The sequence below is a fragment of the Porites lutea genome, chromosome 8, assembly GCF_958299795.1.
Source record: "Porites lutea chromosome 8, jaPorLute2.1, whole genome shotgun sequence".
Taxonomy (NCBI): domain Eukaryota; kingdom Metazoa; phylum Cnidaria; class Anthozoa; order Scleractinia; family Poritidae; genus Porites; species Porites lutea.
The window spans coordinates 15101281-15115898 of record NC_133208.1 but is presented as its reverse complement, the minus strand read 5'-3'; the positions used below and the strand labels follow the sequence as shown (position 1 = coordinate 15115898).

The 14618-nt window shown below is 40.5% G+C and overlaps 2 protein-coding genes across 2 annotated transcripts in view; both read left to right on the top strand.

The window, feature by feature from the left end:
* The window catches only part of LOC140946860 (uncharacterized), a 30079-nt gene that overhangs the window by 3880 nt on the left and 11581 nt on the right, over positions 1-14618 (top strand). The window lies entirely within an intron of this gene.
* Positions 470-10814, top strand: LOC140946587 (uncharacterized). The gene is made up of 4 exons (XM_073395707.1): positions 470-617; positions 1969-2091; positions 5317-5454; positions 10456-10814. The coding sequence occupies exons 1-4, from the start codon at positions 470-472 to the stop codon at positions 10812-10814; spliced, it is 768 nt and encodes a 255-aa protein (XP_073251808.1).

The window sequence follows — 14618 nt, the reverse complement described above, 5'->3', positions numbered from 1 at the left end:
GCAGCCGTCGGCGGGAGCTGGCGAATCCGAAGATAAGAAAAAGGCGATTAAACGTTGAAAAAAATATTTGCATATTCGGCAACTATCAATAGCTGGATTCGAGGTTTTTGTCACGGCTTTAATTTTCTTTTTTTTCTATGACTATATTTTGCTATATGCCGCAAAAATCTCCTCGTGCAACTTTCTATTATTTTTGTTGACATTTTGCTTGTTTGTCCCTGTTGGACAAGATTTTGACACCTCTTAAGGGGTGATATTAAACAAAAAAAGACTGGTTTATCGTTCATCTGGGGATAGTCGTTACTTAGATATTCATTAACGACGTTTTAAACTGCGTACTTCTAGTCTTCATATGTTTATATGCGATTGTGTCGAGTGTGGGTGGGCTAACAAAACTAAAGGAAGAAACATTTGAACAGACGACTGAAGGAAATCATTCAGCAAAAATTATATTCTTCTAAATAAATCAATGCATTCTTTTTACTATTTTGCAGACATCAAAGAGTGCGAGACAGGAAAGCATCACTGCGACTCCAATGCTTTCTGTAACAACACTAAAGGCTCCTACATTTGTACATGCAAACCAGGATTTACCGGAAACGGCGTTAACTGCACAGGTAATATAAGGAAGCAAAAACCCCCAGCTTATATCCCCGAATAACCTGATAGGAAAGCATTTCTATTTAATAAATGTTTTCGAGTTCCATTAATTAAGGTTTATGTTACATGTTTAGGGGTTCTTTGAATGGTTCCAGCATGATAGCATATCTGATAGGGGGCTTGTGAACTTGTGAACAGACTCAGTTGTCCGAGTCTGGGGTGTATTAGTACGGCGGTGCCGTCAGCGGGAGCCGGCGAAACCGGCGATATGAAGAATAGAGCGATTCTCCAATTCCATACTTAACGTCAAAAAATATTTGCATATTCTGCAACTATCATTTTCTGGATTTGCAGGTTTTGTCGCTGCTTTTTTCCCTTTTTTCCATGACTATATTTTGCCAGCTGCCGCAAAATCTCCTCATGCAACTTTCTGTCATTTTTGTTGACATTTTTTTTGTTCCTCTTAGATAGTACTTGAAATCTCTTAAGGGGTGAAATTAAAAATAGAAACTTAGCTCGTCTGCAGGCTCGCTTTTCCTCGTCCCATCCTTCTTTCCAGGTTGCGCTGGTGGTTCCACCGCCAAGACAACCCCAAATTCGCACAAGTGAGCCAGCTCGCAGACTAGTTTATCGTTTATCTCACGATATATAATAGTCGTTACTTAGTTATTCATTGAAGATCTTTCAAACTGCCTGCTTCTGGTCTTCATTAGGCGATTGTGTCGAATGTGGGTTGTGTAATAGTTCCCCCGTAGCTGCTAGTGATTAGCACTGACGAGCTTCATTTATGGTTGGTGGGTTTTCCACCAACGATGCGGTCCGCAGTGGTACTAATTCGCAACTGTGTAGTAGATGTCTGATCGTGGTTATCCACGCTTCTGGAATTTCAATTCAGTGAGTGTGAAAATCAGACGATATCGTTAATTTTCTTTGTATGCGCCTGATAAGCCAGCGTTACCAGGAAAACCGCCTATGGCCTAGTCTAAAATGTCACACGTCTCCACCCCCTAATCCGTGGGTGGTGCGTCTCTCTTCCCCACGCCCTTTACGGGTTATGGGCTGGAGATAAATGACATTTCAGGCTGCGTATGGACATTTACGTTCATCTGGGAATTAATAAAGGAGGTACACAGAGAAAACACATTTTCCTTTTGTGGGTCGGTAGGGATGGACATAACGAGCAAACCCTTAGTTTTTCCATGAAGTGGTGTGTCGTCTGGCTTAGTCACTTAAATTATTGTGGCACGCAATCAAAGAAAACGGTAATCATTAAAATGATTTTCTACGAAAGATTTCAACAGATGATTGAAGGAATCATTCAGTAAAAATTAGATTATTCTAAATACAATTTTATTTACTATTTTGCAGACATACACGAGTGTGACACAGGAAAGCATCAGTGTGACTCGCATGCTTTCTGTAACAACACTAAAGGCTCCTACATTTGTACATGCAAACCAGGATTTACCGGAAACGGCGTTAACTGCACAGGTAATATAAGGAAGCAAAAACCCCCAGCTTATATCCCTGAATAACCTGATAGGAAAGCATTTCTATTTAATAAATGTTTTCGAGTTCCATTAATTAAGGTGTATGTTACATGTTTAGGGGTTCTTTGAATAGTTCCAACATGATATTATATCTGATAGGGGGCTTGTGAACTTGTTAACAGACTCACTTGTCCGAGGCTCTTACAATTGTACATGCAAACCAGGATATTTTGGAAATGGCTTTAATTGCACAGGTAATCTTGTAACAAAAACCCTGATAGCAAAAACCTTAACCTTACATAAAAAGTAGACGCTAAAGTGTTTGTTAAATCTTCAGCCCCGTAGCCATGTTTTATTACTAGGGAGTTTAAGATACGGAGACTACGGACTACGAACGATTGCACTACAGACAGTAGACTACGAGAGAAGAGGCGGAGAGGGAAGCAACACGCAAAGATTTTCTTGTTTTCATCACAGTTCACAAAAATGCAAGTCAGTTTTGCGTGTGATCTTATCTTTAGAACAATGAACAAATTCTTCCATACTTGAAGGAAGCAATTACGTCGGGTGAAATTGGTAAACAAAGTTTTGGTTACACAGGTTTTATTTTTTTCGCCCATGAATACTTATGTCAAATATTAAAGAAATAGACAGAAATAGTAATTGCTCATTTATTAGATTTAGAAGATGGACTTCTCCGACTACTGATCTGATGTAGTTTGAAGTATTGAAATGCCGAGTTTCGATTGTCTCGAAGATGTTTACATCATTCTCATTTAGCAAATGGCGCGATACAAAAACTCGCATAAACAAAGGTTACACAAGTAGAAAGACACACTAATCAGTTCGAACAAACATTGAAACTTTTCAAGTGCGAAGAGAAAGTAAATTACCTGCATGATTTCTCTTTTCCTCGGCCGTCAATCTGAACTCTGCGTATAAACAGCTAAGCTTATTTAAATATGAGCTTAGCTAGATAAATAGCCTGCGTAGCTGGCGGTATTTTGTAGTAGTCGAGTGAGATTTGGCAGCGGAGCCGTTGTAATATAGTCGAGTGAGATTTGACGGCGGAGCCGTCACGAGCGGCGAAGCCGCGAGAAATACCGCCTGCCAGAGAACCATGATTTTTCGAATGCCGCCCACTTTTTGTCACGTTAGCTGATCCCAATTAAATCAGCCAATCAAAGAGAAACCTGCAGTTTGAAACTTCCGATTATTTTCGCCCGAGACAGTCTAGAAATAAGCGTTGACAGGCTAAACACGACTCCTAAGCTCGTGACAATGTGAAACGTGACCTTGTGAGTTTGCTTGAGCAGAGGTTTTTTTTATTTTCTCGGCTCTCGCTCGAAGGTTACTAGCACTACACAGTGCATGTATCATTCTAAACTCTGACTGAGTAAATCTTTTTTTGCAACACTAGGCTTAACATTGAAAGGTCATGAAGCTGGTTTGTTACATGCATACTGAGCAACCATTTCCGGTGGTTTATTCTTCTGTAGGTGTTCCTGCTAGGATTTGATCTCAGATGCAGTTGTAAAGTGTTTTAATTTTCTTTGACCTTTGTTTCTTACGGCTAAATTAAGACAATTCCAGCGCTGTGAAGTTAAAAGACGCCATTTCGGCAATTTGGTCATCAATTATGCTCTTTCTAAAGCGGGAATCACAATCACTTTACATGTACGTCTTCTCCAGTTTGCCATCTGCTCCCTAAATTGGGAAATATACGCGAAGGCTCATCTAACATGATTGACATATGTATGGCCCTCGACCAATCCGTTTCCCCGCACACTGGTGTGTGGACCATTCAAAATACCGGGGTTTTCTGGCAGGCGGTATTTCAACCGCCTCGTCCCTACTCCTTTTTTTTGGAACACGGCTCCGCCGCCAAAACTTTAATCTCGCACCCACACAATACCGCCAGCCACGCAGGCTACTAGATAAAAATGTAGTCACAACAGTGGATTAAAAGCGTAAATCTGAGCAGAAATTAGACACAACTTACATATTTCGCTTGCCTCTCACTTAAAGCAGGTGAATTGAAAACTTTTTTACGAAAAGACGAGATTCTTGAATTACCGAGACGGCAAAATACGAGCAAAACGTTCTCCGTAGTGCCGACTACGCGAAACAGCTCAACAACTCACCGTAGCCGCAGGACTACGCGGTAAAAATGAACAGTCACATGGTTTTGATCATGCGCAGTAGCATGTTTAACCGTAGTCGTAGTCCGTAGTCGCCGTATCTTAAACTCCCTACTGTACGCGAAGGGGAAGGGGGAGCGATCCAAGGAGAAGTACGGACAACACGTGGCTAGAGGCGAAGTCTCTAGAGCGAAAGAGGGTTGTCTGAGACTGCATTTCGAGCGTTTTGGTGAAAATGATATTTTGTCAAATTTTATAACTTCAAAAGTGATTTTTTTTGGCAAAGAGACTAACTGCTTTATTTACGATATTACTAACAAGGACAATGTCGATGTCACTATTGAAAATTACAAATTAGAAAGAAAGTTTTGCATCAGTATTATTCACTAGGTTTGATTTTTCAATAGTGGAGCAAGTTCAACCCACGAATGTGGCCCGCATTCAAATCCCAGCGTTGACACCATGTATGGGTTGATTTTGTTGTCGGTTCTGTCCTTTGCTCCGAGAGTTTTTTCTCCTTGGCACTACGGTTTTCTCCTCTCCTAAAAAACCAACACTTCGAAATTCCACCTCATAATAAGTGACGCGCAGACACGTCTAAACGAGTTTTTAAGAACTTCTAAGTACTTCGTGGGTAAAAAAAATAACAAAAATTGCGAAAAATGATCTTATAGTTGACTGATTGATATTCCTATCTATTACATAGAACGTATTTACTGGTATAGGACTGATTATGTGGAGTTGATATTTGTTGCAATTTTATAAACTCAAACCGTACCACTGAACTAGGTTCTATGTAAAACGAAATTTAAAAAAGCAGTTCAAAAACCTACATAAAGTCATCTGCGTCGTCTTGCTAAACATGTCTTAGTTTCTGGATTTTTAATGCACTATCCCCCATCTTTTTATATGTTGCGTCAATCGCTTACTTAGTTTCCAATGCACATTTAATACTTTTCTGACACGGAACGATAACTTAATATTTCCAATGTTCTTGCATCACAAGATGCTCTTACAAAACAGCGAAGTAACTACAAGGTAGAATCGACATTAAAAAGATATTGATACTAAATCTCAATCCGTAGATGTTGATGAATGCACCAGCGGCTTACACAGCTGTCACAAGTTCGCTTCATGTACAAACACCATTGGATCCTACAGCTGTTCATGTGACCAGCATTTCAGTGGAGACGGTAAAAACTGCCAGCACTTAATTGCAAGCGGTAAGTAGTTTTCATAAGTTTGGGTTATTAGTTGTCTCCTGCAAGCCAAAAATACTTCAGAACGCTACCAGGGACAACTCAAGCCAAGGCGCATTGAAACACAAGAGAATGGAACATTAAACTTCCGTTTTCTTGTATCGCACCAGTTTACTTAAGTGAATGTGCCGCTCGTCACGAATCCCCACGTTTCTCTCCCTTTCGATTTATTTTGTGGCGTAAACTTTTACGAGCGCCTGTAGTTTATTGTCCTACGTATTTTACCGTTTCCTTATCTAGCGTGGAAACTTCTTTGTGCTCTGCAGTACTCCGGTTAGATTGTGCTTATGCTGATGTCGCACATGTAACCAGCCTTTAACAACTGTTTAGGCTTCTCACTTTTTCTGGCTTTAATTCTGTATCCTAAAATTTATTAGTGTATGGGGATATTTTAAGGCAGTGGTTTGGAGATCAGCAGACTAACTCTTACATCACTGGGTGTGACTGGTGCGTTAAGATAACAGTGATTTCTTGGTGTTGCAGAGAAGAGAACTGAACAATACCCTCACCACAAAACAAAAGCTAAGATAACACATAGACTTCAGTACTCCATAGAAAATGTGAGAGTAAGATTTTCGGTCACGACTTGAGGAAGACTCAGAAGAGTAAGTGAAACGTAACGACAAAGGTCAAATGGCTGGCATAAACTCATGCTATAGTTAATACAAAAAGAAAACGTGGATCATCAAGGGCTTCTTGATCAAGTTTTCTTCGAGAGATAAAGTAGCTTCACGATAAACGTGCAATATATTACAATTGCACTGAATCGGGTACAACAAACTTTCAAAGGTCCGACTGACATAAACCACTTCGTCGTTCGACCCTTAGCAAAAATATTCTTGTGATAGAAGCATGGGAATGAAATGGGTACAAAAGATCATTCTACTGTGGAGGAAATTTTTTTTGTTGTTTTCGTCCTCGCGCTCGTACCTTTTACTCACAACTCAAAAAGCGTCGAGCCAAGAAAAAATTTCATAATGCCCCGTCATTACAAGAAAAATCATGCCCACTCAGCAGGCAATCAGAGCGCGAGTACTATTGTAGCCATATAAGATGGCATATTGTCCAGTGTTATTTATTCAAAACCAGCTTGCGTTGACCAAATTTGGGACAAGAAATGTACCATCGATTCGACGGTATATTGCCCAAGCAGCCTCTTTTCCAAGCAAATATCCCTTTGATCAATCTAATTTCCAGGCCCGGCAGCCTAGTTGTTTATTCCCGAGTGATCTAAAAAATGTATAGCGTTATACGGAAATCCCAAAAAATGCATAAATTAAAGAAATCAGGCTGTGGACTTATCGAAGTTAAATTCGTAAACAGTACCAGAACACTTCTAGGATGATGTTCATGCGAAATCGTGAGAGTGGCTGTTCTGAGTTACGCTTGCTCGGCATACTTGTCAGGCACGACTGCAGGAGAAATTTCTTCGCCCTTGAAAGTAAATTATGTAAGCTTAATTTTGTTGTTAAACATTAATAGACCTTTTTACCGATACGGCGGCCGTAGTGAATTAATTCGATTTATAGGATGCCCAGGGGGTATGAGCGCATTTCGTTTGTATTTTCGAGCGCTTTTCGGGCCTTTTTTCTCTTAACGTTTACTTAGAATAAGATTGTAATGGGAAAAAAGATCCTTGTGCCGTGTTTGGATGTAATAATGATCGCCTTTGTCTAGTTTAGTATTAGAAATATGGTCTTTCACTGTATATTTCGCGGGAAAAGGGCAGTCATTATATACATCAAAACACGGCACAAGGATCTTTTTTCCCATAACAATCATATTCTAAGTAAACTTTAAGAAAAAATGTCCCGAGAAGCGCTCGAAAATACAAACGGAATGTGCTCATGCCCCCTGAGCATCCTACAATACTCCTTAAATCGAATTAATTCAATATGGCCGCCGTATCGGTAAAAAGGTCTATTCTCCTTCGTGACACATGGGATCGAACGAAACTGGTAGAGTAAACGTGCAGAGTTGTAATGAACAAGCCTAGAAGTACTCTGGTGTTTACGAATGTCTTTGCGATCAGTCCACAGTCTGATTACTTCGGTTGGTGCATTTTTCGTTTTGTTTTGTTTGGCTAACATGCTACAAAAATTGTTGAATTTCTTTGACTTTTTTGTGCCCCATTTTCACTGAAAAATCTTCTCGAAGAAAGCTTTCCTACTCGAGCCAGACACTCGGTGCGGCGAATAGTCGAGTTTGCATGGCAGGTAAAGCAGCGCGATAGATTCTGGCCTCCGATTCACTGGGCACAATAATAGTTTTTGTGCCCAATTAGAGACAAGCACTCGAATGAGTCGTGGAACTGGTTTGTCAAGAGTAAAAGAGCATCCCAGGGGCTCCCTCGCCGGTTCTTGAACGTTACGGATTCGAATCCCGTACAAGCCTGAATTTTTTTCAGGCTTTCCTTTTGCAACTGCAAAAGTTGCGTGTTTTACTGCGATGATCTTCCTTCAAAATAATTTTTTTACTCCGCAGTTCATCACATATATGATTTTCATATATTCATAATTTCATACCCAGCCTCATTCAATAGGCATTTAATTCAAAATAGCAACCTCTTCTTTAGGTAACATGCAGCAGTTTATCTGTTTATACATGAGTAAACTAAAAAGATATAGTGAAAGAGTTCACGGCTAACCGGAGGCTGTTAACCGCCTTGGCTTTCGGCCTTGATGGGTATACGTATTTGCCCGCAATGCACACCTGCTACCACATCACGGGAAATTACTTTATGGGAGGAGATCGTGACTGCTAAGGAAATAGGTATACCAAATATTGTGAGAATGCGGAGTCTAAAGCTCCCGAGAGTCTTAACGTGGCTCTGGAGGGGCTAAACTCAGTTTGATATCACTGAACTCCGTAGTAGCACTGGCCAAAAGGAGATAAAAACCGCACAATTTGAAGCGAGAGCCGTGAACCATCATGCCACTAGCACTCAAGTTCAGAAGGACAGAATTTATAGGCTTTTTATATGATTGTAATTGAGCTTCAAAGGAAAAAGGAGAAATAATAATTCACTGGGTCCGGCACGTAAAGCCGTTGTACAAGGCACGCAGACTAGTAAGTTTACAAAGGGAACCCCAGTAACTCGAAATCTGAAGGGGAAAGAAAAACAGTTTGGGTTAGCGTATATATATATATATATATATATATATATATATATATATATATATCTGTCTGTATTTATGAAAACACGGCTTCAGTGAGTGTCTAAAGGTCCTATGCTAAGTGTGTCCTTGGAACCAAGACTTTGACCCTCCCCACCCAGGACAATGGGTGACTGTCTGCACCTCCCACTAAGCTCTGCAATTATCATGATAATCATTCTCAGCAGAAGCCTGATTTAGCTGACTAGGGCAAATTAAGACCAAGGTAGCTGCCAGTCAAAGCCTGTACTGAACACTGCTGCTTACTGAAGGGGTTGTGTCAAAACAGCCCTCTCCCTACCCCACTAGTTTTGACCCTCAGGCCTTCGCAAATTTTCTGCTCTTCACGAAAAGATTCTTCATACAGAAAATGCTCGTTTGCATTGTTTATAGTAGCTTCGATGTCCGCGTTATTCGATAACAAATGTCTCTCTCCCCCCATATCGCATTCCTCATCAATGTTACCAGTGCTCGAGTGGTAACAGATGGTGTCATAATCGACCAATAAGAGGGTATACTGGAATCCAGTATACCGGAACGACCCTTTTTTAACAATGTTTACAGGCGTTCTCTCGCTCTCGCCCCACACAAAGTACGGACCACACAAAGTACGGCTGTGTTGCAGATTAATCATGAATAATTCCCACAGTGAAACTCCGTCGCATTTTGAAATTAAACGTCAACAGTGTTATAAATCATTAAAACATTATTATAAACTGAAAATGAAGATAGGTTAGGTTTTAAGCTGTGGCCACGGTTTGCCCGATTTTTCTGTGCATTAGCTCCTAACCGTTGTCGTTTTTTTTTTCTCTGAACATTTCCCCTTCGCAAACGTAAACGTATGTGTCCCTCGTCGAAGAGGCAAAGTGAGGATATCTTTTTTAGGACTAAACGATGCAATTAAAATCATTTTTCTCACTCAATAGTTTGGAGAAATCGGATTTCGGAAAAAAAATTAAAAACTCGTTACGCTGTTTCTCGTTACGCGGTTACGGGGTTTACTAACAACCCACAGAGAGATATTTGCAATCACCTTTTGGAAGGGAAAAAACTCGTCAAAAGGTTTAAACTTCAACAGAAATGAAGAAAAACCTCAAAAGGTCCTCATCGTAGCATCTTTTAAAGGAGACGATGAAAAAGCACAATAGGCTAGCGTCATAAACACCTTCATTTAATGGCTGCAATCGCTTAACAAGCTTCAACAACAGTTGATCAGTTAACAGTTGATCGTGTTTATCGTCATGACAACGAAATTTTTCAGGGGTTGTACTCGGTAGCTGACTCGAAATAAACAACAGACAACAACAACAACAACAACAACAACAACAAAAACTGAACCGCTTAAACAGACATTTAAAAACTGGTGTAGAAACCGGTAAAAAAAAAACACAGTGGCATCGCCAAGACTCTCCGCATTGTAAATATTTCTGTTCGATGGATATAAAAAGAATTATCCTGTTGCAGTCTAAAAAGATTTTCTCTTGAAAGTCCAGGGAAATTAAATGACATCGACGAGCAAAATTAATATCTGGCGCTATAATTGAGTACTGCAGTAGCCTGCGTATCAGGCCCTTGAGAAATATGGTTTCTAAGCTGTCCATTTCTGTTGGTCAGCGAAACGAACGAGAGAGAACGCGCAAGCAAGCGGCAAAGCAGCTCTTCATCTCGCGTCAGCCTGCGAAAGCAGCCCTTTCTACTCGCTCCTCGCCGCTTGGAACAAGCGTTGTAGAACATTTTAACCGCAAAGTTATCCAACGCTTCCCAGCTTCTTCAAGTTTGATCATTTTAACTATCGTCTTTTTTATGTCAGAATGTCAAAATTACACGAGACTGAACAATGCTGACAGGAAGATAACTTATGGAAGACACCCTGTTAAATGTGACAACGGTATCGGCCCTGGATGGTTTCGTTTTAAAGGGTCAGCTGGCACAAGAATGCCAACTTCATGTACACCTATCCACAGGTGTAGCACTGATGTTACAGGCTGGTTGAAGGGTGGTCACCCCACAGTAGCAGACGGTCAGGTCAGCAGGCGGGTGTGTTTTCACTATTCGCCAAACTGCTGTCATTGGGCAACAGACATCTTTGTGAGAAATTGCAGTTCATATTATGTGTACTATCTAAGTGGTACACCTAATTGTAATGTCCGTTATTGTGGCACTGACTAAAAACAAGGTGCAAGGAAAGTATTACACATTCTATCATTTCATTTAAGTAGGCTTCATTGTACTAAAGAAACAAACAAGAGAAAAAATGGAAAAATTGCACTTAACTTCAATATCTGAACTTAAGAAAAGGTAGAAAAAAAAAAACTATTACGCAGCACAACGTACAACTTGCGTTAGCAAGCAAGAATGAGTTTTCTTGAAACTTAAAATGAGTATAAATTTCTTTTAAGCCGTTTTAAAGATCAAGTAAGAAATAAATAGTGGTAATAGAACTTAACAGGAAGTAAAACTAGGTAAAATAATACCTTATAAAATTAGCAATGCTGTTTTTTGTGTCACTCGTCGCGATGAGTCCAAGAACGCCTAGCCTGCGAACAGCAGACGTATTCCCGGTCGTCGCTTCTCTCCCTAAAGAACGCCATGCACTTAATATTAAATATACTACGATGGAGAGATGTTTTAACTTAGAAGATGTGCAGAGAAGGGCGGGTTTGAATCTTGTGACTTGTTTTTATATTGATCTGTATAGGGATGCACTCTGTCAAATCGGAAACAAAATGCATAACGACTATAGGTACAGACAACTCTCACACAGCTTTGTTGAGGCAATTTCTGGATCAGGATTGGAGTCTCTTTGAGAAATAAACGTACAGTTTAGTGAAATACCTGTCACATGCGTGTGTTTTTATTGAGTGATGACAAGGTTATTTGCACGCTGGCGTCATTTTCCAGTTCTCTCTACCAGAATCCTCTAAACCCCAGATTAATACATGAAGCGTTTTACCGATTCAGAAGCCCATCATTTGATAGGCTCCTGACTGATTGAGCTAAACCCAGGCCAGACGGTGGAGTTTACTGTGTGAATCAAGTGTGCAAGTCGCGAAGCACTCTTGCGAAGGAAATGAAACGTCAATCGTATACTTGCACGGCCGTGCTGAAAGTGAGAAATACAGCGAATCGAATCTAGAAAGAAAATCGAGAATAACCAAGGTCAACTAGGAATCAAAGAAAAAATTTTTTGACCCCGGCGAAATTTAAACAGGCTGTCATACTAAGAATGACAGCCTGCTCTCTCCAGGTCTTCGTTATAGATCTCCCGTCATTAGCCGTTTTGGGAACTTAATCTTAACGCACATCTTTCTCAGCCACCTTCCAATTCTCCTGCCACATAAAAACCCCGAGCTAGTTCATGCAGCTGTTAGACAGCTGGTCCCAGTTGTTCAAAAGGTGGACAGCGCTATCCGATGGATAAATCTCTATCCAGTGGATAGCGCAATTGGTTTCCCAAGTTCTTATCCACTGGATAGTTATTTACCTAGTGGATAGCGCTATCCAACGTTTGAACAACCGGGCCCTGGATTTTAGTCGAGTCGCTAGGGTATACTAAATACCCATCAACCCTTTCCCAGCCTTACCTCATTGGTATCTCCCCGAAAGCTATCTTCATTACTAATAACCCCCGGGGGGAGGGGGAGGGGGGAAGTTACTTGAGGGCAGGTTGGGCGTAGGTGAACCGCCAAGGCCTTCCAACCCTGGCCTTGTTTAAGTCAAAATCCGTTTTGCTACCCTACAAGAGACTGTTTTTAATGACCCTGTTTAAGACAGTAGCCCAAATGCCCTTTTTAAGGAGATAGTATAAAAGAAAAAATACAAAGTATATGGCGAAAAAATATATTTATTTAATTTGTTTTTGAGTCACATACAAAAAGATGTTTTTGAGATTACTGAAAGAACAAAATATGATTATTTTAAAAACTTTTTTTCACACGTATATTGCACCCCGCCAAACTTCACACCATGTTTAATGTTTCGGGTCTAAAAAGAAACCCTGTTCAAGATGCTCAATAGTGAAATTATATACCCTGTTTAAGACTCAAGACCCTGAAAACTATACCCTGTTAAGCAGCACATACCCGTATAGGCCAAATACCTCCCCCCTCCCCCTCCCCTTCGGGCTAATAACGCTGCCCAAATAAATAAAGTCAGCAATGAATTCAAGTTTCCTCACAGGTGGCCCAAGCTCACGTTACGAGGAAAGGGTGACGCGTGACGTTTGTGGTGGACGAGCCGGTGCGTGTCGCGTTACGTTAGGCGGGCGACCTTTGAAAATAAGAGACTTTGTATGAGAAATCAGGCTTATGGCTGGTGTACGGCGACCTGCGCATTTAATACACAAAGGGAACACACTATCATCTCTTGGAATAAATAGACGTAACGAAGCTCACTGATATATGATACCACCTAGTCTCCTATATCAATAACAATCCATTGTTTTTATTGTCACATTTTCAAATTCTTATTTGTAACGAACTTTCAGTTTTATTTTCATTTTTCTTTTAGCCCCTGAAGAAGGTTTGTTTTCAAACCGAAATATTGGGCAATTTGTTTAAATATATATTTTGTTTGTTTTATTCTTCTGTTTACTTCTTCATCGCCTTGCCGTAAGGATCAGTTTGCCATTTCATATTTTTCTACAAAAAAAGTTCAGCGATCGATCGCTGCGATCATATAGCGATCATATGAAAAAAAACACTCTCCAGCGATCACAGCCACAACAGTTGCTGAGATAGAACTTTTTCTATCTCAGCGATCGTTGTCGCTGCGATCGCTGGAGAGTGGTGGCTCTGATCGGTGCGATCGCTAAACTTTTTGCATGACACGTGTTCAGTCTGATCTGTCGCCATACTGGTTTCTCCTTAGGACCGAGTCCTCTGGCGAGTGAGTCTCGCGCGGGAGCTTCCACAGCACTCGTCTCGCGTTTCTCGAGTACTCGTAAAACGCGCTCTAGTGCGTCAAACAAGGAGACCCGTCAACTGGATATCTTTTCAGTAATAAGAAATAGAGCATCAAGAACTCCAACTTCCCAGTTGAAACAACGCGTAGTCAACTTTTCAGACAATATTTTGACTGGCCAGACAAGCCTTCTTCAGGTTTATAGATGTTACCAGTGACGTTTAGTATTTTATTTTTTTTAAAAAAGGCAAATACTCTATTGACTCTTGTAATTCCTTTGAAATGACCTCTTAATTTCGTTTTACAACGAAAGGAGTGTTGTTGCTGTGTTAATGTTGTTGTTCGACGACAAGGAATTTATTATTGAAAGTAGATATTTTAATTCCGCTCTGCATTGCTGGAGAAAAAAAGGAAAACGAAAATACAGGACTGGACTTTCCTATAAGTATTGAAAACTGGTTGACCCTAAGCACAATTTCACACGTGATACACATTATTTTTTGCATTCTCAGTGTGTAGTTGTGTTTTGTTGCTGTTGTTGTTGTTGTTGTTGTTGTCTGTTTATTTTCCTTTTTTCAGTGTGGTTCGTTTTCCGTTTCATCCTCAGTTTCAGTCTTTTTCCGTTTCATCCTCAGTTTCAGTCTTTTTCTGATGCTCAATCTTCTTTTTTTTTCGCCTTTTATACTCGTGATTTTGTTACTTATATTTTTGAAACCCCATTTTTTTGTGTGTGCACAAATCGTCCTTCCAGCCATACGAAACGGTACGTACGTCATGTATGGGACATATATTGTACCAACTTTACTTCACTTCTTCTTGTTAGCTTGTTACTGTTACCTTTCCAAGAAGGGTTACCCTAGCACTCGCAAATTTCTTCTTTTTTACACGTGTTTTCAGGGCAGGTAGCGGTTACCCTTGCGCCTTCAGTCATGCGCCTGGTTATTTGCGTGTCTCGCGCGTTTTGCTAGACGGACCAAGAACAAAGAGAGACTGGTCATAGACATCGTAGACTAGTTAACCACAGCTAAGTAACCCCGGTACGGCTGGGACCCTGGAACCCTTAGCCTATAC